The following is a 24,308-nucleotide window of genomic DNA, read 5'->3' on the forward strand; positions in this document are numbered from 1 at the left end:
ACTAGGTATGGGCAATAAATGCTGGCCCAGCCAGCGAAGCCCATGAATGAATATTTTTTTTTTAAATCTCAAAAAGCTAGCATACAAGCTCAGCAGGTAATGGGGAAGGCAAATGGAATAAAGGCAAAATACTGCAGCTGCTGGAAATCTGAAACAAAAATGCTGGAAAAACTCAGCAGGTCTGACAGTATCTGTGGAGAGAGAGACAGAGTTAACGTTTCGAGTCCGTATGACTCTTCTTCAGAGCTTAAGGGAAGTAGAAGTGTGGTGAAATATATACTGTTTAAGGGGGGGTGGAACAGGTGAAACTGGATAGAAGGCCAGCAATCGTTGGAGGCAAATGAGAGATTGCGAAAGATGTCATCAACAAAAGATCAAAGGGTTGTTAATCGTGGTGGCAATGTCTAAAAGAGGTGCTAATGGTGACATTAAGAGTGGAAAGCAGAATGTGACGGAATCTCACTTTACATCCTGGCGACATGCAAACTGTTTCAATTAGGGCCCATGCTCCAACAAGCGGAGTTACTTGTCAATTGGGTGAAGGCCTATAGTGTCACTGAATTATTTGAATCGCTGTTCTTAGGCATGGGTGAACACAAGAAAATATTACAGATCAGATGATCTTGACAGTAGTACAATCCCGGATTGCTCACCTCCTCTTTCCTCTGCACCAAACTCTTCAGCTCATTCACTTCATTGGTTGCGCTCTCAAACTTCTTCTGCCACTCTTGTTTGACCTGCTCGTGCGATTTTTCCTAAACGAACAGGAATTGGGATCAGTTATTGCTGAAGGAGTGAAACTGACTCCCCGCGTCACCAACAAAGGTGGGCATGGGATCTCCTCACTTTAAAATGCTTATACATGTGCAGATTCAGACTGGCTTGCAGCAGTCGAACTATTTGTGTGGTTAGTAAAGATGTGATGGATTGAAATACTGAGACTTTGCCTACGGAGCAACTGCTGGTTCAAGGTAGAACAAGGAAAACAAGAAGACTTGCATTTATATAGTGCCCTCCATGACACCCCAAAGCGCTTTCCAGCCTATGCTGTATTTTTGAAGTGTAGTCACTGTTGTAATGTAGGAAGTGTGGCTGCCAATTTGCACTCTGCAAAATGCCAGAAACATCCACGAGATAAATGGCCTAGAGACTACCCGTTTTAGTGATGTTGGTTGAGAATGAATATTGACAAGGACTTGGGGAAAATTCCCCTGCTTTCCATTGCGTCATAAAAACCTAACTGACTGTCTTTAGGGAAGTAAACCCACCATCCTCACCTTTACTGAGTAACTCCAGTGCCACAACATGCAAGTGTTGGACTTCTAACTATCCTTGCAGCCTTCCCCTGTCGGTTTACAAGGCAGCTCACCACTACCTCTTTGTGGGCAACTAGGGAAGGGCAATAAACGCCAGGCTTACTAGAGAGATTCACAGCCCAAGAATGATATATTTTTAAAAAATATCCAAGCTTTATACAGGTACCTGGCAGCTAGTACACACTGACCTTTTCATCATGGGCAGTTTTCATCAAATGACGCTCTTTCTCCAATTCTGCTCGCGTTTCTGCGAGGGCCCTCGAAGCCTTGGTGAGGCTGCCTTTGGTTTCCATCAGCTCCTTGGATGAAGTCTCCTTCTCCAGTCTGAGTGCCATAAGCTCCCTTTGCAGTCTGCTCTCACTCTCTGCCTTATTCTTTGCATCCTCCTTCAGCCGCTTGAGCCCCTGGCCCAGCTGAGCTTGCTCTTTCTCATACTCCAGCGCCTGTTTCCTTGTCTTGTCCAGGGCCTCTGATTTCTCCTGTAGTTCCTGCTTTACACCACAAACCCTGGAAGTAAGGAAAAGTCGGTCACAAAATTAGTTCAACAAATTGTGACAACTTCCGTACAAACATTCACAATTCAGGTTCCGTGCGTCACTGTGGTCGATAAACTGAAAATATGAACTCTTTGCACATTGCTCCAAACTGGGCTTCTTTCCCTCCAAGGGCATTGAAAGTTCAGCGCTTTGAAAATAAATTAAACACAACCCATAGAATACTATTGGGTTTAACCCCCCAGGATGAAAAGGGCAATTACAGTGTGAACATGGAATTGGCTGAGAAACAGGTAGCAGAGAGCAGTAATGAATGGTTGTTTTCGGACTGGAGGGTAGTATACACTGGTGTTCCCCTGGGGTCAGTTTTAGGATCAAAAATAAAAACAGAAAGCACTGAAAATACTGGCAGCACGTGTGAAGTGTGAAACAGAATAAATGTTTCATGTTGAATATGACTGTTCTTCAGAACTGCAGGATATTTCAGATTTTCAGCATCTGCAGTATTTTGCTTTTATTTCAATATTAGGAACACTGCTCATATATCTATGCCTGCACGTGGGCATAAGAGCATAATTTTAAAGTTTGCAGGCTTCACAGAACTCAATGTAAAAAACAGTGAGGATTAGTAACAGGCTTCAGGAGAACATGGATTGGAGAAATGAGCAGACACAGGGCAGATGCAACTTATCACACAGAAGCGTGAAATTATGCATTTTGGAAGGAAGAATAAGGAGAGGCAACATAAACTGAACAATACCATTTTAAAGTGAGTGCAGGAACGGGGAGACCTGGGGAATCTCACACGAATCTTTGAAGGTGGCAGGACAAGTTGATAAAGCAATTAAAAACGAGATCATTGACTTTATTAATGCAGAGATAGAGAACAAAAGCAACAAAGTTATAGTAAATCTTTATAAAACACTTGTTGTACCCCAACTAGAGTATTGTGCCCAATTAGATGTTCGTCTTAAAGCTAGAAGGTTAAGGGGCAATTTAATGGAGGTGTTCAAAATCATGGGATCTTCTGGTAGAATAGAAAGGGAGAAAGTATTTACAATACCAGAAGGGTTGGCAGAGGAGACAGATTTAAGATAATTAGCATAAACATCAGGGAGAAATCTTGTTTTTCTACAGTGAGTTATTGTGATCTAGAATGCACCGTCGGAAAGGATAACGGAAACAGATTCCAATAACAACTTTCAATAGGGAATTAAAAATGTACTTGAAAAAGGGAAATTTACAGGGCTATGGGGAAAGAGCAGGAAAGCAAGGCTAATGGATAGATCTTTAAAAGAATCGGTACAGGCATAATGGGCCGAATGGCCTCCTTCAGCGTATTATGATTCCAAACCAACAACACAGAAGTCGACAGTGATTTCACTCCTTACATTTCCTTCTCGGCCTTGAGCTGTTGGTTCAGTTCTTTGATTTGGCTCTCTTGAGCAGAGTGCTGTTTTTGGAGCTGATTTCGGTCATCTCGGGCCTGTTTGATTTCAGATTCTAGTTTCTAAAAGAAGAAGCCTCATTATTGCACAGCAATGACTGTTTCAGCAGACTCTGTGTAAAACCTCACATGGTGCAATTAAAGATTAGCTACTTTTTATTCAGAGAGCTAGTTAGCTGCGGTTTAACTTCATTTTGGTTTAAACTTACAAAAATGATCAAAATACCTATTTGGATTGTTGTGTGAGGGACTAAGACCTCACCCTCTCATTGCTATCTCAAAACCTGAATCTAAGTCTGTCTGTGACAAAGAAGCTAACTAGCAGTATCAGAAAAACTTGTGCTTCGTTATCCCTGAACAGACATTAACAACCTTCCCCCCCCCCCCACCCCGTGGGCTGCACAGACCAAATTCAAACAGAGCTAATACAAAGGCCATCTGCATTTCATAACCCAGGCTGGCCAACCAGAGTCTACTCGTCTGATAGGACAAAGTGCCCCACAACATTCCTTTCAATTCTTAATGGTTGAGACATTTAACCATCTCGGGTTCCCAGATGAGGAATACACATCCCTTGTCAAAGACAAGATGGAGAGGTGGGAGTCATGTGGTATGGACCTCTGGCTTGTGGAACCAGTGACATTGCATTGCTGTACTGCAAAGTCTCAGTCTGCCATTTCACCATCTTACTAGCAGCATCACAGACAAGGAGCTCTGGCCCAAGTTGGACACCTGGCCCCAGCTACACTGTTTCCACTGTAAATTCTATACCATCGCCTACAAGACTAATTCATCACTGCGTGCCTATCTCATTGCATAAAGTCAACGCCACCGGGAAAGTGAATTATCCAGCATCGATTTTCAGTCCACCAACCTCCAAGAAGGAATACTTCACTGGACATTGATTCGGGGCTCTGGAAACCACATGAAGAACTATTTATTTTCTCTGTGGTCTCTTCACTGTAAATCTTTCTTTTCTCTATCCGTCTTTTATGGTTTGAATGCAAAGGAGGCAGCATCGCGGCCCTACTCCCGCATTTTGAGCGTGTGCAAATAGACTAACCCTTTGAGTTCATCCTACCTCGAGTGTTCTGCAGGGTTATTAATAAAAAATTGGATCGCACCAAAACCATGGGGTTGGGAAATACGCTGCCGCTTATAAAGAGGGAAACAAATCAATGCACCCTTCTGTTTACGGGCGGGTGGTGAAAAGAGAAATTAGTGCCGTTTAAATCAACCCCCCCACGCCCCCGCCCATAACAGTTGCTTTTGGGGCTTTAATGCAGGCAGTTGCTGCGGTAAATCTTTGGAATAATGGACGTGGTGGCCATCAATTGCACAGCAGTTTATGGCTCCATGCAGTTTAACTTTTTATTAATTCATTCTCAGGACATGGGCATCACAGCATTGGTTGCCCATCCCTAATCACCCTTGAAAAGGTGGTGATGAACTGCCTTCTTCAACCACTGCATATGATGCAAATTAGGGAGGGAGTTCCAGGATTTTGACCCAGTGACAGTGAAGGAATGGTGATATAGTTCCAAGACTGCAGCGGTTCAAGAAGGCAGCTAAACAGCACCTTCTCAAGAGCAATTAAGGATGGGCAATTAATGCTGGCGTAGCCAGCAACGCCCACATCCCATGAATTAACATAAAATCAAAATTCAGGATGGTGTGCAGCTTGGAGGGAAACTTGCAGGCGATGTTCCCATGTGTCTTGCCCTTGTCCTTCCAGGTGGTTGAGATTGCAGGTTTGGAAGGTGCTGACAAAGGAATCTTGGTGAGTTGCTGCGGTGTATTTAGTATATTGTACACACTGCTGCCACTGTGAATTGGTGGTGGAGGGAGTGAATATTTAAGGTGGTGGATGACCGATCAAGCGGGCTGCTTTGTCCTGGATGGTGTCAATCTTCTTGAGTGTTGTTGAAGCTGCACTCATCTAGGCAAGTGGTGAGTATTCCATCACACTCCTGACTTGTGCCTTGTAAGTGGTGGACAGGCTTTGGGGAGTCAGGAGGTGAGTTACTCTCCGCAGAAGTCCCAGTCTCTGGCCTGCTCTTATAGCCACAGTATTTATAAGGCTGGTCCAGTTCAGTTCTTGATCAATGTCTTGGGCTAATTACAATAAAGATGAGCTGAGAAAAGGGTATTTTATCTGAAAACTGGATTGCAGCAATCCTGGCTCAGTTTGTTTTAAAGAAAATCATTTGTGAAGCTTATTCCATTCACATCACCACTGGCACTTGATAATGTTGATTAAAGATCTGTTCATTAAACTCGATCTCAATGATCCCTTACTGTGTTGTAAGGAGTGAGGTCTATCTGTCTTTTATACATATGGTAATTAGTAGCTCTCTTCAGAAACCTGGCTATTATATTTAAATTGAGAATGGGAGGGGTAGAAAAAGCACTGTTTCCTGCCAACGCAACATGGCCACGCAAGAGAGCCACAGATAATCTCTGCATGCGCAGAAATCCAATGACATCACAGCTGCAGGCTGCAGCCTGGAACTCAGTGACAGAATAGGGAGGGAAAGATTTGCAGACAGGAAACTGGGATATTGTGGGATATTTTACTGTAGCCATGTTGGTGAGTGCTTTTAAACACTGTCTCATTTCCCAGTAATGTAAGTGGATTGTAGGTTGCTGAGAGAGTGTTAGATGATGCAATATAGTTGCCCCCTATAAGGTTGGAGACCGTTAACCCAGGGCTGTCAGCAGCATACAACTGCACATGTACAGCGTTGGCAGTAAACGCAGCCTAAAAAAAACCCAAGGGTCTTATTTCACTATCATTCCAACAGTGATAAGAAAAAGAGCTGATCCAATGATTATCTGGAGTGTATATTTAGATCCCCAGTTAACTTCTAGTGACCTCTAAACCAGCCCAGCTGAGAAAAGATCTATAATGCACCAATTGTGTAATGTATTGCCTTTGACATCAACTTCTTTTTATTTATTTGTGAGATTTGGGTGTTGCTGGAAAGGCCGGAATTATTGTTCAGCTCAGAAAAAGACTTCCTACTTTATTGCTATGTGTAATTTATATCACTATGAGAATGAAAGTAAAAATGCAGCCCCATTTCTCAGCTCCTGAGCTTGCATTATATAGAACACTGTATTACGTACATTTTACACTGGAAATTAAGCATTACTACTCCTGCTCTTCAAGATAAATGTTATCTATAAACTTTAGAGTTTGTTATAATTTTGACCTTAATTTGTGTTTCTAGTTGTTCTACTTTCTGCTCAGAGATCAGTTGCTTCTCCTTGTACTCTTTAAGGCTATTGTCCAGTTGAGTGCAATACTCGGTCTTCTCATTGAGTTTGGCTGCAGTCTGATCCAGCTGGCCCTGGGCCTTGGTCAGCTCCTGGGGAAATACATGTCAAAGTCAATATAAGAAAATAACTTCCATTTCTACAATGTTTTTTTATGGCCACTAGACATCACTTTACGGTGCTTTGAAGTGTAGTCACCGTTGTAATGTAGGAAACATGGCAGCTAATTTGTGCACAGCAAGCTCCCACAAACAACAATGTGATAATGGCCAGATAATGGTTTTTGTGATGTTGATTGAGGGATAAGTATTGGACAGGACACTGGGGATAACTCCCCTGCTTGCCTTCAAAATGGTACCATGAGATCTTTCACATCCACTGAAGCATGCAGGTGAAGCCTTGGTTTAACATCTCATCTGAAGGATGGCACCTTCGACAGTGAAGCACTCACTAGTTTTTAATGGGTTATGTTGAAAGTAGGAATACAATTCATCAAGTACACTTTCTGCCCTCAATTTTCCCTCCACCCCCAACGCAAAGCAGAATTTCTCACTGTTGAGTGGATTTCCATGCCACCACCCCCCAACCCCCACAATAACGAGTTACATGAAACAATCACTAGGTGCTGCACTGAGTGTGTCGGTCTTGAATTTTGTGCTCAAGCCCTGGAGTGGGACTTGAACCCGGAACCTTGTGTGTCAAGAGACAAGAATGCTAGTGGACCACCACAACTTGTACTTGCATAGCACCTTTGACATAATAAAATGTCCCAGGGTGTTTCATAGAAGCATTATAAAGTGAAATTTGACACCAGACTACATAAGGAGAAAGAATGAATGATCAAAAGCTTGATCAAAGAGGTAGATTTTACAGAAGCATCTTAAAGTGAGGTAGAGGTGGCGAGGTTCAGACAGGGAATTCCAGAAGTTAGGGCCCAGGCAGCTGAAGGCCAATGGTGCAGCGATTAAAATCACAGATGCACAACAGGCTAGAATTGGAGGGGCACAGGTATCTCATAGGGTTGTGGGGCTGGAGAAGATTACAGGGAAAAGGAGGGATGAGGCCACAGAGAGGTTTGAAAACAAGGATGAGAAATTTAAAATCAAGGCATTGTCAGATCCTGCCGCCAATGAAGGTCAGTGAGCACAGGGGCAATGGGTGAATAGGACTTGGTGAAAGTTAGGATACAGGCAGCAGAGTTTTGGATGAGCTTGAGTTTACGGTGGACTGCAGGGTGGGCGGCTGGCCAGTGGAACCCTGGAATAGTCAGGTCCAAAGGTATCAATAAGGTGTAGATGAGGGTTTCATCCACAAATAGGTTAAGGCAGGGGTAAACTCAGACAATGATGGAGGTGGAAGCAGGTGGTGCTGATGATGGAGAGGATAATGGTTCGGAAGCTAAGCTTGGGTGGTCAAGTAATCCAGAGAATACGAATTCAAATCCCACTGTTCCCGTTTGAAAGTTTGAGCTCAGATTAAAAATACAAATGTGCATATTAAAAGCTGGTCTCGGTAAAACTGACTGTGAAGTTGTCAGATTGTCGTAAAAAACTAATTGGTTCACTTATGCCCTTTAGAGAAGGAACCCTGCTTTCCTTACCTGGTCTGGACTACATGCGATGTTAGTCACACAACAACATGTCTGACTTTGAACTGCTTAAGAAGCTACTCAGCTTAAACAAGGGTAAGCAGGGGTGGGCAATAACTTGCAAGTAACTCCTACATCCTGCAAAGGAATAATGTCTAAAGAACATTTCCCCATAACCGGCTGGCTACTTTCATTTATATGAACATTTTTAATGGGTTATGTTGAAAGTAGGAATACAATTCATCAAGTACACTCTCTGCCCTCAATTTTCCCTCCACCCCCATCGCAAAACAGATTTTCTGGCTGTCAAGTGGAAATCCCCACCCCCCACAATAACGAGTTTCACGAAACTCGTTAAAGAGCTTTCTCTAACCTTACATACTAATTTGCAGCTCGCTGTGTAACTAATAGCCAGCTTGCTTGATTTTTTTGCATGAGTGCAAATAGTAACTGTTGGTTTGGAGTCTTACTAGGTGTTGCTTGTACTGACATCACTTAACATTTAGCCCTGAAGCAACAATGCAAGATAAAAGAATATATATTAATCACCTATAATGTATTAATCTTAAATCTGTACAAACCTCTCGTCACAGAATTGTTACAGTGCAGAAGGAGGCCATTCTGCCTATCATGTCTGCACTGGCTCTCTGAATGAGCAATTCAGTTAGTGTCATTCTCCCACCTTCTCCTCATAACCTTGAGGTCCATTTTAGGTAACAATTTAATTCCCTTTTGAATGATTCAATTGAACCTGCCTCCACCACACTCTCAGGCAGTGCATTCCAGACCCTAGCCACTTGTGTGAAAAAGTTTTTCCTCGTGTCACTTTTGCTTCTTTTGCCAATTATTTTAAATCTGTGCCCTCTCGTTCTCCATTTTTTCACAAATGGGAACAGTTTCTCCCTATCTACTCTGTCCAGGACCATCATGCGATGTCAGTCACACACCAACATGTCAGTCATGAATTTGAATACCTCTATCAAATAATGTGAATACCTTTCCATACTAAATGTGTACATAGGAATTTCAGGTGGAGAAATTAGATTGTCAACTTTTTAAAAAAAATTCATTTATGGGATGTGGCTTGGCCTGCATTTATTGCCCATCCTAATTGCCCTCGTTCAACAGGCATTTTAAGAGTGCTGTGGGTCTGGAGTCACATGTAGGCCAGGCCAGATAAGGACAGCAGATTTCCTTCCCTAAAGGATATAAGTGAACCAGGTGGGTTTTTACGACAATCGACAATGGTTTTGTGGTCATCAGACTTTTAATTCCAGGTTTTTATTGAATTCAAATTTCACCATCTGCCATGGTGGGATTCAAACCCGGGTCCCCAGAGCATTACCCTGGGTCTCTGGATTACTAGTCCACTGACAATATCAGTATGCCACTACAAGGCAATCAGACATTCCTGCTGTGATGGGTGTTGCTGTGCTGCCATTAGGAAAAGGGTGTAATTGCAATGTGGCACATTTATATTAGCAGTTTCCATTGTCACGCTGTCATGGGAATTTAGAATGGAAAGATAAAAGGCAGAATGCATGATTTTAAAAACAGGTGCTGAAGTATCAAAGTCCGGTACCTGCTCTTTATCCTGAAGGGCATGTTTGGCCGTTTCCAAATGGTTTTCCAGGTCAGCTCTTTGTGCAGTTTTGGATGCTTCTGCAGACAGCAGCAGCTCTGTTTTTCCCTTCACCTGAAATATTAAAGAAAACATGAGTTATAAAGTCGGCTATCAGGCATCGGAGAGCCTCATTTAACTCTGGAGAACAGAATATACGAATAGGAGGCAGCCCCTTGGTCCCTCAAGTCTGTTCCTCCGTGCCGCGATTAAATTAGATCATGTCTGATCTGCCCTTCAACCCCATGTGCCCAACTTTGCTCCACATCTCTTCATACCCCTGCCCAGCAAAAATCGATCAATTTCAGAATCAAACATTTCAGCTAAAATAAGGCAAAATACTGCGGATGCTGGAAATCTGAAACGACAACAAAAAATGCTGGGAAAACTCAGCAGGTCTGACAGCATCTGTGGAGAGAGAGAGACAGAGATAACATTTCGAGTCCATATGACTCTTCTTCAGATCTAAAGGGAGGTAGAGATGTGGTGAAATATATACTGATTAAGTGGAGTGTAACCGGTATAGCTGGATAGAAGAGCAGCCATAGATGGAGGTAAAGGAGAGATGGCAAAAGATGTCATAAACAAAAGGTCAAAGAATTGTTAATGGTTGTTCATGGTACCTTCCCATGCAATCGCAGAACGTGCAACACCTGGCCTGTTTCTTCCCCCCTCCTCACCGTCCAGGGGCCCAAACACTCCTTTCAGGTGAAGCAGCACTTCCCTCAATTTAGTCTATTGCATTCGCTGCTCCCAATGCGGTCTCCTCTACATTGGAGACACCAAACGCAGACTGGGTGACAGTTTTGCGGAACACCTTCGGTCTATCCGCAAGCATGACCCAGACCTCCCTGTCGCTTGCCATTTCAACACACCACCCTGCTCTCATGCCCACATGTCTGTCCTTGGCCTGCTGCAAAGTTCCAGTGAAGCTCAACGCAAACCGGAGGAACAGCACCTCATCTTCCGATTAGGCACTTTACAGCCTTCCGGACTTAACATTGAGTTCAACAACTTCAGATCATGAACTCTCTCTTCCATCCCCACCCCTGTTTTTCATTCCCCTTTTTCCCATATTCATTTTTACTTTATTCTAATTAGTTAATTTATTTATTTTAATTTTCTTTTTTTTCTTTTCCCACTTATTTTCATTATTGTTATTTTTTACATTTATTTCCATTTTCATTCATTGTTTTATCCCCAGCTTTTAGCCTATTTTCGATATTTCTTCCCACCCCTGTCCCCTCCCCCTATCCCACTCCAACTAGGGCCATCTGTCATTTTCCAGAGTGCTTCCCCTGGTCCTGCCATTATCATATCTTGCTTCCTTAATGTCACCATTAGCACCTCCGTTAGCCAGTACAACCACCATTAACTACTCTTTGACCTTTTGTTTATGAGATCTTTTGCCATCTCTCCTTTGCTTCCATCTATCGCTGGCCCTCTATCCAGCTTCACCTGTCCCACCACCCTTAATCAGTATATATTTCACCACATCGCTACCTCCTTTTAAATCTGAAGAAGAGTCATACGGATTCGAAACGTTATCTCTGTTTCTCTCTCTCCACAGATGCCGTCAGACCTGCTGAGTTTTCAGCATTTTTTGTTTTCATTTCAGCATCCACAGCCATTTGGAGGAGAGAGATCCAGATTGTCCCTTTGTGTAATAAAAGTGCTTCATGATTTCACTTCAAACTAGCCAAGGTCAAATAGGAGTGAAACATTTGATTTATTTTCACCATATGAAATAACTAAGTTATCGAATTCAAAAGGGGAAAATACCTCAAGCAGGTTCATGCGTGGAGAAGGATAAAGTGCATTGCTCGACTATTCTGACTGGTGTGATGAACATCACATTTCCCAAAAAAAAAGAAAAAAATTGTCTTTTTGGAGATATTCCCTTAACCAAAGTGAAGCCAAACTAAGCTGCTGGAAAGGGTGTAATCTGATCTTGCCCCTTCAGGCATAAACCTTGCTGGGGTGGCTGGTTTTCTTGGGCAGCAGCACAGCCTGGACGTTGGGCAGGACCTCACCCTGGGCTATGATGGCACCTCCCAGCAGCTTGTTGAGCTCCTCCTCGCTGCAGATGGCAAGCTGCAGGTGGCGAAGGATGATGCGGGTCTTCTTTTTGTCCTGGGCCACGTTGCCAGTCAGCTCAAGGGTCTCGGCCGTCAGCTGCTCGAGGATGGCAGCCAAATAGGCGGGAGCTCCGGCCCCAACATGCTCGGCATAGTGACCCTTGCGCAGCAGCCGGTGGATACGGCCAATGGGGAACTGGAGGCCGGCTCTGGAGGAGCGAGTCTTGGCCTTGGCACATCCTTTGTCTCCGGTTTTACCGCGACCAGACATCTCTCCTTCAGAACAATCTTCTCCGACCGACAGCTGGAGAGAAGCGAACCTGTGACCTAAGGTTACTATGGAAATGAAAGCTAATTAACCAAAAAAGGACAAATAGAAGCCAACTGGGAGGATCGGATCAGATTTCAGCTTTTGGTGCAGAACACACACACAAATCCTGGTGTTCAGGAGAGAAAAAGGCAGGCTGGCACCTTCCTGCCATTGGAGGTGCTGAGCTGGTAGGCTGTATTTACACTGACAAGTTTACATAGGAAATTCCTATTAAAAACATGGACATTGGGACCCTTAATGGAAATATGCAATTAAGGAGAGAATCCATAACTTGAAAAGAGGTTAAAATTTCCTTTGGAGATCCTGATCCAATTAACCTCAGTCTCTAAGTTCACCTGATGACTACATTTGGTCTGAATCTCCCATGTCCAACAACATGAGAGATGGGTTATCATATTGAAATGCACTGTCATAGTATCTGAACAGGTAAATGGATTAAATCAAATGGCAGGACAGGTTTGAGGGGCTGAATGGCCTCCTCCTGTTCCTTGATCCACATTGTAAAATTGCTTCAGCTGCGCTATGGTAGGTTTAATTTAGCAATTTGCCTCATCTGATTACGATGTAAATTCAAATAGATAAATTCAGTAAATAGCAGTGATGAAAAGGAATGATGCAAATCCACGGAATCTCAATATGTAAAAAAATTGCAAATAGAAATAAGAAGCTATGTATTTTTTCCAAGCTACTACAGGTTCAGGGTAATGACTGAAAACAGCATTGAAAGTTCCACTTCCAGCATGAGACAGGCAAGTGGCGATTAGAGTTAATTTCTGTCTCACACATGGTTATGTCCCTGTGACATACACTGAAAACTGAGTGTCATGTCATGGCAATACAGGACTGAATAATACAACTGAACTTGCAGCTCAAGTCTTGCCAATTACTGGAAGTGGAGACATACTTGAAATGTCCAGTAAAACAGGAGCACAGTTTAAGATCTATTGATCATGGTGTGAATGAGTTGATCAATAAAGATCTCAGGCTTTCCTGTTGTAGTTTACAAGGTCATCTAAACACCTCAACTGGGATTATGTTTCCCAATCAATGTTAAAATCTTAAAACTGTGTCTCTTAATTTCACTTGAATAACAATGCTTTATTTTTTAAAAGTTGCCACATGTGTTCTAAGAGTCATGTCCATAAATGTCCTAGTAGTCAGAGAATATGGCCATTTGGCAGATTGTGCCTCTTTGAAGGAGCTGTCCAATTAATCCCACTTTCCTGCTCTTTTCCCAGAGCCCTGCAGCATTTTTCCTTTTCAAATATATATCAGATTTCCTTTTAAAAGTTACTACCAAATCTGTTCCCACTGCCCTTACCGGCAGTGCATTCTATTCTATGTATAATTCTATTCTATATAAAATAGATTATAATAACTCGCTTCATTAAAAAAAACTCATCTTCCCTCGGATTCAAAGATCTTAAATCTGTGTCCACTGGTTACCGACCCTCCTGTCAGTGGAAACAGTTCCTCCCTATTTAATCTATCAAAACCCTTCATAATTTTGAATACCACTGTTAAATCTGCCCTTAACTTTCTCTACTGTTAAGGAGAACAAATCCAGCTTCTCAGTGTAATTAATCTCAGCAAACATTTATTGGTGCCAGAGTACGCTCAGTGATTGCCCCTTTACATTGACCACATAGCTCACCATTCCAGTCTGGTTTACAGCAACTATGTAAAAGGGCGAAACTCAAGTAGTTTCATTCTTGAAATCACAATTTGTTGTTCTACATAGAGACGGATAAAACACTAAGGCCAGTATCTGACTGTAAATGAATGAAGTCCACACTGCACCTGTAAGTCAAGTTGAGCCATCTTCTCCTTGGTTTCAGCAAGTTGATTGCTGAGTTCACTAATGGTAGACTCGAGGGAGCGAGCTCTGTCTTCAGCAGCATGCAGTTGTGATTTCTGGTCCTGCATTTGCTTGTGTAAATTCTCTTGTGCTTGGTTGTGACTCTCCATTTGATTTTTCAGCTTCTCAGTTAACTGAGCAACCTAACATTTCGATACAGAGAACGGTCATTGGTGTGGGGTTAATACTCACACAGTTACAGCCGCTCGCACTCAGCTTTATTTTACGTTAGTAAATTTAACACCTTGGTGTAAGAAAAGAGTTAATCCGGCCGTCCTGAAGACTAATAATGTTATGCTGCTAGTAACGTCTCTTAATGTTGCAGTAATGTTATCATTAAACATATTAAACAGGGAAGTCAAGGTCAATGGAAAGTACTGGGTTGGTGGATCAGGACTGCCCCTGTGGCAATAGTAATAAGAGATTTCAGACATTGACAGACAGTGTGCGAAAATAGTTTTGCAGAAGAAAACATCTGGGTACACATCATCCTTTATAATTGGTATGAATGATACACAAGCAATGCAGACTTATAATTGAAGGTTTCATTGGAAGAATAGCAATATTTTTTATTCATTCATGGGATGTAGGGATGTTGTCCATCCCTAATTGCCCTTGAGGTGGTGATGAGCTGCCTTCTTGAGCTGCTGCAATCCCTGTGGTGTAGGCACACTCGTAAAGAGTTCCAAAGAAGAGTCATGTTAGACTCAAAACATTTACTCGGTTTCTCTCTCCACAGATGCTGCCAGACCTGCTGAGTTCTTCCAGCATTTTCTGTTTTTATTAAACTGAAGTTATTAATTAGGGATAAGTTAACAAAATTCTCCTTTAACAGAGTTATGGAAATATGCAATGCAGAACTGTGTGGATTGTCACAGGAAGGGAGTTAAGAGAGATGAATAAAAATTGGGTGTTTGTAATGAGTTTCTGGATTTGTAAAAGGTCTAAGGAACAGAGTTCAGCACTGTAACATGTTTCAGTCCTTGACCAACCAAACACGGGTATGTTTGTAAGTGCAACCTTTTAAAGTGCATGTTTAGGTACTGCCGCAGTGTTTAAGACCATTAATGATTTGAGGAGTGGACTATAATTAAGAACCCCTCTCTAAAACTGATATTTTAATTACGTTGAGCTCCTGGATGGCTCCACTGGTCAGCACACTGGCCAGTGTGGGAATGGGACAGATAGACCAGGGATTCGCCAGCCCATTCCCAATCCATGCTGAATTATTGCATCTCAGTTGGGTCAATAGTGGAAAGACCGAAAGTGGTCTCAACATCCCCTGGGAAGGAGAGGAACAAACACTGCTGGTCACAACCTCATGACTCCTGCCACTGAGAACAGCATGAATGAGCAGGAATGAGATTAACTGCAGCATCATCCTCCATCTCCTCACAGACAACACTCTCAGTCTAGATTCACATATGGGGAATGGCCACTTGGGAGGGAGGCAGCTCCTCAGAAATATACTTCAGTGAGAATCAACAGGGGTGAAATTGGACATGAGCATGACTTCAACCAAACTGAATATTGGGCAGGACATGTAGCACATGGCAGAAGTTATGTGTCCCTGCCCAAATTCAATCTCACTCCCCAATGCCTTCAAGAGGAGGAGAAAAAAAAATCGCTTTCATAAATGTGTCAAATTCATGATGAATGTTTCTGGAGGTAGACTAACATGAGCAGAATTCACTGCCTAATTATAAAAATTGTTGTCTGTTTACCTACTATGATAAAGCTGCTTCCAAATCCACACACCATTAAATGGGTTTACTTAGCACTGGTACAGTAAGGTACAAGCACATATAAACACTAAAATGAGAGTCAACTGGTGTACCTGGTCTTGCAGAGCATGGTTCTTCTCCTGCAGTTGATTCAAAATGGCTACCTCACCCTTGCCATCTTGAATTTTAGCAACAAGCTCCTGCCGCTCAGTTTCCAGTTGCACCATGCTGTCTTTGCTCTTCTGCAGCAGAGCCTCCAGGTTCTGGATCTTCTGGTCCTTGTCCCCAATCTGGCGCAGCACTTGCTCTAGGTCATTCTAAAGCAAAAAGCACCAGAGATGACTGGAACTGCTTACCTTTAGCAGAGTTTAAACTAAAAAAAAACTACACTTTTTTTTTAAGCACTGCAAATACTTAACTATTCCAAAATGAATGAAGACTTCAAGTGTTGTGGATATTTTACCTGTGGATTGAGACTGACCTAAAATCACTGCAGGCCCCATAAAGTTCATACACAAAAGAAGCTCTTCTTCAATATTTTTAATTCTCTTCATTTTCTGTGTTTATTTTAAACAGATGGCATACACCCAACTCAGTTTCTTGAGATCACCAGGCACAGCGTGAAGACAGACATAAAAAGAATGGCTTGCACTTCCATAGCACCTTTCACAAACTCGTTGAAAAGTGCTTCACAGTCAGTGAAGAAGTGTAGCCCACGTTGTAATGTAGGAAATGCAGCAGCCAACTTTTTTTTACACAGCAATGTAATAATGACCAAATAATCTATTTTTAAGTGCTGCGTAGGTCGAGGGTAGCACACCAGGAATAACTGCCCATCTTCAAAATAATGCCGTGGGATCTTACACACCCAGATGAGAAGACAGGGTCAGTTTAACATCACATCTGAAAGACAACACCTCCAACAGTGCAGCACTCCCTGAGCACTGCACTGGAGTATCAGCCTGGATCTTGTGCTCCAATCTCCAAACTACAAGCACTGCAGCAAATCACCACAGCTTCTTTGGCAGCACCTACCAAATTCTGCAACCTCTAACACCTACAGCTAGGGCAGTAGGCGCATGGGAACACCACCACCTGCAAGTTCCCCTCCAAGTCACACACCATCCTGACTTGGAATTATAGGCCAGGATTTTCCCCTCGGCGATTTGGGGGCAGGGCCAGCTCACCATGGGGAAAATGACGCGGGATGATGTAGGGAAGAATCCCCGACGTCATCCCGGTCCCTTTAAATTTTTAGGAAGGCGGGCGGACAGCGAAATCAGCTGTCTGCCCGCCAACCTGTCAATGGCCAATTGAGGCCATTGACAGGCTAGTTAAGATAATTAAAGACCTGCCCGTCCAAGCTTAAGGCTGGCGGGCAGGCCAGGAGCCCCAGCGGGTTCCAGATTATTCATGAAACTTCATCCACTGGCGGGATGATGTTTCATGTCCGTTTTATAAAAATATAATAAATTTTTAAGTGTTTATTGTCATATTGTCACATGAGGGGGACATGTTAATAATTTTAATATTTTTCTATTTTAGAGTTTACTTACCTCTCATGAATCTCCCTGACACAGGATTTTGCCTCAGGGAGCAGTGCACTCTTTCGCGTGCACGCGCGAAAGAGTGCACTTTGACAGATGGGGATTCCCTCCATCTCCTGCACAGGAAGCGCATTGCGCTTCCCATCGGGCAGGCCACTGGTGGGCCTTAATTGGCCCACCCACTCAAAATGGCGGTGGGCCCCATTTTGGTGGCCTTAAGCTTGGGCGGGCAGGTCTTTAATTATCTTAACTAGCCTGTCAATGGCCTCAATTGTCCGCCCGCCGCCGAGCCGGTGGGGCCCACATGCCATCCGAGGGCAAAATTCTGCCCATAATTACTGTTCCTTTCTGTCGCTGGGTCAAAGTCCTGGAACTCCTTCCTGACACCACTGTGGGTGGACCTGTACCACATGAACTGCAGCGGTTGAAGGTGACGGCTCACCACCACCTTCTAAAGGGGAAACTAGGGAGGGACAATAAATGGTTTTGCCAGATCAAAAATTAGAATTTTTCAAAAATCTAACTGTACAACTTACTATTTCCTCATGTGAGACCTGTTAAATGATTCAAGACAGACACGGAGTAGAATACCTGTGTTTCCCTCAACTGGGATGTGGTGTTCTGCTGACCAGTCTGCAACTCCTGCTGCTGCTGTCGTAGTTTGTCCAACTGATGCTGTGCTTCAGTCGTAGCAGCTGTACTTCCCTTTACCTGAAAGGAATCCAAAATATATACATTAAAAAAACCCTACAAAAATCTTTAAAGAGGGCATGAGCCTCGAAAACAGCAGTAAGAGTACTTGACCTTTGTGTGCTTGAAGAACCACATCATAATCAGGTAATAAGCCTCTTCCAACTTCTTCCAAATGCCGTTATAAACTGGGAACCATGACACAGGTCTACGCAACATTTACATCATCTTTAGGCTCTCTCTCAAGGGTCTTGCCTTAATATAAACACAACTGCCCCTTTCTCCTCCTCCCAGGGGCATGAGGGGCCACAACGCCAACTTTCTACAGCCCAGCCCTCAGGATCTCTAAACCATCTCCTTGCCTACGAGTAACCATTCCCCCAGCAACGAAATTCCAATCTTTAAATATACTTTTAATATTTTTTTTGGATCAACCAATGAGGATAGCTTGGTTGACATTTCGTTCCTCTACGTTGGTTGACGTATTGGAGAAGCTGGTAGGTTGTCAGCCAATTGGGTCGACACATTGATTGCTGTAGGTATCTATTATACTGTCAAGTATTTGCTCAGTCTCTACTGGTGACAGTCGAAGACTGATATGACTCACTTCAATTTCAAAGTTAAAACGTGGCACAGGCCAAACGTCATTTGAAATATACAGAGGGCCAAAGTTTACTTTCAATAGCACAGACAAAATCTGCACCACCTGTTTTATTTTATAGAAGCGACATCAATTAGACTGGTGCTGAAGATATAAATGAGAGCAAGACTGACCACAGCTGTTCACAGAACAATGGGCAAAGAGTTGGGTAGAAGAAGGATGAGAATACTGTTACAGGATGGACAGCTGGATAGGATTAGGGTTTTCAATACCATTACAGGACAGTTGTTGAAGATTTCCCCGATGAAAATGCTCATTTTTAGTGGGAGAAGACTGCAATGTCTATGTTACATGCTGATCAATGTACAATGTGACAAAATATTTCCTGCTTGCACTTGGTTTTCTACAGACTCAAGAGCAGCAAATTTACAAATGTTGCACCGCAGCTAGATAAACAATTTATTTCTTAATTCAAGTTGAAAATACCTCAAACAGATATTACACACAGCTTAAATACTGTCTCATATGAAATTTGGCAAACAGCAGATCATATTTGAAAGGAAGGAATGAGAGAAGGTGCTATAGAGATGCACATTCTGAGAGCTCAGGGCATCCCAAAAGTGCTTTCCACCCAAAGAGCTGTTATTTTATTGCCAACGCAGCAGCTGACCAGTACATAATGAAGTTCCGCAGCCAATGAGACTACCAAATTTCAAGTGTGAAATTTCTTTAAGCAGTCACTATGGTTTATCAGGTATTTGAAATACGTTAAGCTCAAGAACTAAATACATCACTAATTGAACACTGGGGAAAAAATTTGTAAGTCAGTCATTTTTATCTCGAGTCTACGGAATTACTAATGCAAACAGGAAATATTTTGTTAATCAGGATATGGACTAATAAATCACCACTTCATTTGTTTTGTTGGTAAGAGATAAATGTTGGCCAGGAAACCACCAAGAACTCTACTGCTCTTCTTCGTACAAAGTTACGGGATCTTTAACGCTTACCCAAGGGGGCAGGTGGCATTTCAGTTTAATGTCTCATCTGAAAAACAGTGCCTTAGAGTGCAGCACTCCCTCAGTACTACACTGGAGGGTCAGCTTACAAAGTCCATTCGAGCCTTGGGTGTGTGGCTCAAACCCCTTGACTTTCTGACTTAGAAGTGAATGGTAGGCCTGGAGCAAGGGTCAAGGCCATGTGCAGATTGAAGACGAGAACAAGATGATTAAACTTGAGACATTATTGGACCAGGAGCTAACATAACAAGAGGTGGAAATAGGTGCCATTAATGATGGAGACAATGTAGTGTTAGATACCGAGCCAGGGATTAAACTTTGACATTATGACTTATTCCCACTACAAGCCTGTACTCTCACCAATGACTTCACTCCCTCCCTACGCACAGTCTCAGGCAGATAATAAATTGAATGGTATAAACTGCTCATCATACCAGGGTCAAGAATCCTTATAAACGGGAATGAATGAGCCGTGGTGTGCTCAGGTCTGATGAGTGAAAGAAACTGTTCGATGGGTGCAGAGTTAAAGGAGAACAGGAGTCAACTGTACCGCACATTCCATAAGTGCCCCTTACCTGTTCCTCAGTGCGGGAGAGTTTGAGCTGCAAGTCAGCTACTTGCTGTTCCTTGTCCTTCAGCTTCTCACCGGACAGCTGCCTCTGTTCCTTCAGCCGGCCCTGTACCTCACCAAGCTGCCTCTCAGTCTCCAGAAGCTTCGCGTGGAGCTATCAACAAGACGAGTTCAATGAACATCTCGGATCACTGTGAGCAGGCTCGCGGCCATCCAACCACATCGAGAACTGCAGACCTTACACAACTAGACATTCAGCACAAATCATTCACATTATTACAAATATAGGCTGGAGTTTTCACTTCTGGTGCAATCGATGAAAATTTGCATCAGTTTTGGAAAGTCATTTGCAAATTCTTCTACATACCTGCACAATTGGGCAGAGATTTTAAAAGCAATTTTTAAAATATTTCTCGATATATTTAAGAATGGTAACTTGGTGCAGTTTGATTAAGGCAGCCGAAAAGGAGTTCATCACAAAAAAATAAGCATTTTAAATTAGTGTCAATCCACCACCCTTGAGTAACCCGAATTTTAAATTACATAAAATGACTTTTTAAAAAATATATAGAGAAACCTGAAGGAGATGGTGGCATAGTGGTAATATCACTGGACTAGTAATCCCGAGGCCCAGGTTAATTCTCTGGGAACATGGGTTCAAATTTAAATTCAATTAATAAATCCGTAATGGTGATCATGACAACTATCATCGATTGTTGTAAAAACCCATCTGGTTCACTAATGTCCTTTAGGGAAGGAAATCTGCCGTCCTTACCTGGTCTGGCGGACATATGACTCCAGACACACAGCAATGCGGTTGACTCCTAACTACCCTCTGAAATGGCCTAGCAAGCCACTCAGTTCAAGGGCAATTAGGGATGGGCAACAAATGCTGGCCTTGCCAGCAACGCACACATCCAATGAAAGAATACATTTAAAAATATCTATTTTCTAGTTAGATCTTTAGGAAATTTAAATTAAAACCTTTTAACAGTAGTGTCCTTGTGTCCTAAAGTTCCAGTTTAATGTTTAGAGCCTCCTCAAAGACCTGTGAATTAGCAGAATAACAGAAACTCCCAATGGATGATCAAGTCACCCAGGGAGTGAGGAGTGGGGAGTGGTGGTGGTGGGTGGGGCGAGGGAGATGCCCTGCATCTAGCACAAAGGTTTTGAAACTACCACAAAAGATTGCAGAAACTGAGGTCGTGCTGAGTGTGTTCAAAATTCATTACAGCCAATTAAGTACTTCTGAAGTGTTGTACTGCAAGAAACGTAGCAGGCAATTTGCACATAGCAAGAGCCCACTTACACAGCCTGAGTTTGACCCAATGTTTTGACGGTTTGTCCAACTGTCACACTCGTGTTCAAAATGTACCACCTCTCACCGTTCCTTTAAACAACCACTCCACCCAACATTCCCGCAGTGTTTAATCCATCACATCTAATTACAGATAAGGAAGGCCACTTTGTATTTTGTCTTCACTGCTCTATCTGTAGGTATATATCTTCACATACTGATCTAGCGTTCTCAGTTTAGCTTGTTGTAGTAGGAACCTGTCCTACTCGCTCTGCTTAATGCGTGACCTTTTAATTGCATGTACGCTGTTAAATCTTCCCATCTACACCTCCAAACACTCCATTTTATCCAGCTTTTCTCTCATCTTTTAACTTCTGCAACTTTCTGTCCTTCAGAACTGAGAGGTTACAACTATCAGGAAGGATTGAATAGGCCGAGCTCTTTGTTCTAGAAAATTGAAGCTTCAGGATTACATGATATAGCGATCTTCAAAACTATGAAAAGTTTTGATATGGAAACGTGTGCGAGTTCCAATAGCTAGGGGTTACAAACACAAGATAGTCACTAATAAATCCAGCAGGGAATTCAGAAAAGGTTGCTTTATCCAGAGGGTAGTAAAATGTGGATCTAATGGAGTTAGTTAGGGTCAATAGCACTGATGCATTCAAGGAGAAACTTGATAAACAGATGCAGGAGAAAGAAAATAGAAAGATATGCTGAAAGGGTAAGATGAAGTAAAAGAAGAGACTCGTGTGGAGCATATACACTGGCTTGGAGGAGTTGGGCCGAACTGAATGGCCTGTCATTGTGCTATACATTCTGTGCAATTTTATGAAATTCACAACTCACTGTACATTGCCTTGCATTGTAAAAATCAGACTCTTTATATGCGGGAATCCTAGCTTTCATCTCAGACACTTCGTAACTGCCCGCCAATGCAAGAATGGCCCTTTTATCTTAATCTCTAACCCATTTCCAATTAATTTCATCCTCCAGTCACAAGGTTCCATCCAGTTCTACGTCCGAAATGAATGATCAACTCCCTGCGTGAACCCTAGCTAAAACATTTCGAAAGATCCGTGTGCTCGACATCCATTGATCCTCCATATACTGTACAACTGACCGTCAAAAGATCTCCACTATTGAGGCACAGGGGACTTATGTCTGGCAAAACCACACTAACTCTCCTTAAGCAGCTTATACTTTCACAAGTGCTCACTTACCCTGCCTCGCAGTAATGAATGTTAGCAATTTGTATAGTACAGGCACTAAGCACTGAAACACATTGCCTGAGAGGACAGTGCAAACAGATTCAGTAGTAGCTTTGGAAACAGAATTGGACATGTGCTCGAAAAGAAAAAAACGCAGGCGGATGGGGAAGAGACAGGGGAGTGGGACTAATTGGATAGCTTTTTCAAAGAACCAACAGGCACAATGGGCCAAATGGCCTCATTGTGCGCTGTTTAGTATTATTTGGAACCACAGAACTTCATTAACCCAAAGTTTAAAGATCCCAACATGGCCACTCATCTCTAAAGAGTCACTGGGGCTGAGGGGCTCCCTCGAAACTAGAGTCCAGCAGGGTCTTAAACTCACTGCTTCCAATTGTACCATTTCTACTGTTAGATATCAAGAAAGCACTGACAGCTGACACTGCCTTGCAGACATTAGAGCAGGGGGTTCCTGGGACAATATTTAATATGCAGGTGCTCCCCCACCCTTCCCCCCCAATCCCAGGCAGAAATAATTCTAAATCATTGCAGTATAACAAACATTCTTGTCTGGTGGGGAAACAAAAACAAAGTCTCAAAATTAGAGATAGGCCATTCAGAAGCAAGATCGGGAAGGGTTTTTTATATAGTATTTATTACATAGTATTTACAACACTTGGTCCATGCTGGTGTTTTTCACAAAGGGTGGAAGAAATCTAGAACACGCCCCTCAACAAACCATAGATGCCGGGGAACAACTGGAGCTTCCAAGACTGAGATTGATAGATTAGGTAAGGATATCAAAGGATATGGAGCAAAGGTGCAGGTCGACCATGATCTATTTGAATGGTGCAACGGGGTCGAGGGCTGAATGATTGGCTCACGTTTCTGATGTCCCTAATTCAATTTCCCGCATTGAAGTGCGGAAAACTTTAGGTGCAGCACTGGAAATTTTCCAGTCACTGCCATCAAACTGTAGCAGCTCACCTGATTCATCTCATTCTGCAGCTGGACCTTCTGCTGCTCCTTCTCTTCTCTCTGTTGCTGCATTTGTTTGAACTCGGCCCGCAGCTGCTGGTACCTGGTTTCCACCTCCGATAGTTCTCCCCTCAGTTTCTGGTTCGTCTCCCCGCTCTGACCCAACTCCGTGCGCGCTCTTTGCATCAGTGTCTCGGCAGCCAACAGCTTTGCCTGCAGCTGCTTGGAATCGAGCTCCTTCTCCTGCAGGCTGGTCTCCAAACTCTTCTTACTTAAAGATGCCTCATTTAGACGATCGTGCAGTTGCTGGAACTCAACCCCTTTCTTGGATAGATTTTCTGACAGTTTCTGAAATAATGCAATTACACATTTTCATTGTAGAATGATTACAAATGATTATGGTATGTACAATGTTAATGCAATTATTATTATGGTAGTGTTGTGCTTATGATGCTTAAGTAGTAATCCAAGAACAAGTTCAAATCCCACCTTCATAGGACTACAGTGACATGGTAGTTCTGTTACTGGACCAGAGGCCTGAACTAATGATCAGGAGACATCGGTTCAAATCCCACCATGGCAGCAGGGGAATTTAAATTTAATTAAATAAATTTGGAATTAAAAATGTGCTTGTATCTGCAATGGTGAATATGAGACC

At 42.8% G+C, this 24,308-nt stretch overlaps 1 protein-coding gene across 4 annotated transcripts in view; it reads right to left on the minus strand.

Moving 5' to 3' along the window:
* Nucleotides 1-24,308, minus strand: part of eea1 (early endosome antigen 1) — a 130,196-nt gene that overhangs the window by 45,952 nt on the left and 59,936 nt on the right. For 3 of the 4 annotated variants that reach the window (XM_078553675.1, XM_078553672.1, XM_078553674.1), the window contains 10 exons: nt 23,660-23,998; nt 20,169-20,318; nt 17,875-17,994; nt 15,850-16,053; nt 13,955-14,155; nt 9,707-9,820; nt 6,473-6,628; nt 3,202-3,320; nt 1,505-1,823; nt 654-755 (listed from right to left, as the gene is read on the minus strand). In XM_078553675.1, the coding sequence (XP_078409801.1) occupies nt 654-755; nt 1,505-1,823; nt 3,202-3,320; nt 6,473-6,628; nt 9,707-9,820; nt 13,955-14,155; nt 15,850-16,053; nt 17,875-17,994; nt 20,169-20,318; nt 23,660-23,998 (1,824 nt within the window). The remainder of the gene's footprint in view (nt 1-653; nt 756-1,504; nt 1,824-3,201; nt 3,321-6,472; nt 6,629-9,706; nt 9,821-13,954; nt 14,156-15,849; nt 16,054-17,874; nt 17,995-20,168; nt 20,319-23,659; nt 23,999-24,308) is intronic. The other variant, XM_078553673.1, reaches the window with a different exon arrangement.

The sequence above is a fragment of the Cetorhinus maximus genome, chromosome 12, assembly GCF_964194155.1.
Source record: "Cetorhinus maximus chromosome 12, sCetMax3.hap1.1, whole genome shotgun sequence".
In the NCBI taxonomy this organism is placed as follows: Eukaryota; Metazoa; Chordata; class Chondrichthyes; order Lamniformes; family Cetorhinidae; genus Cetorhinus; species Cetorhinus maximus.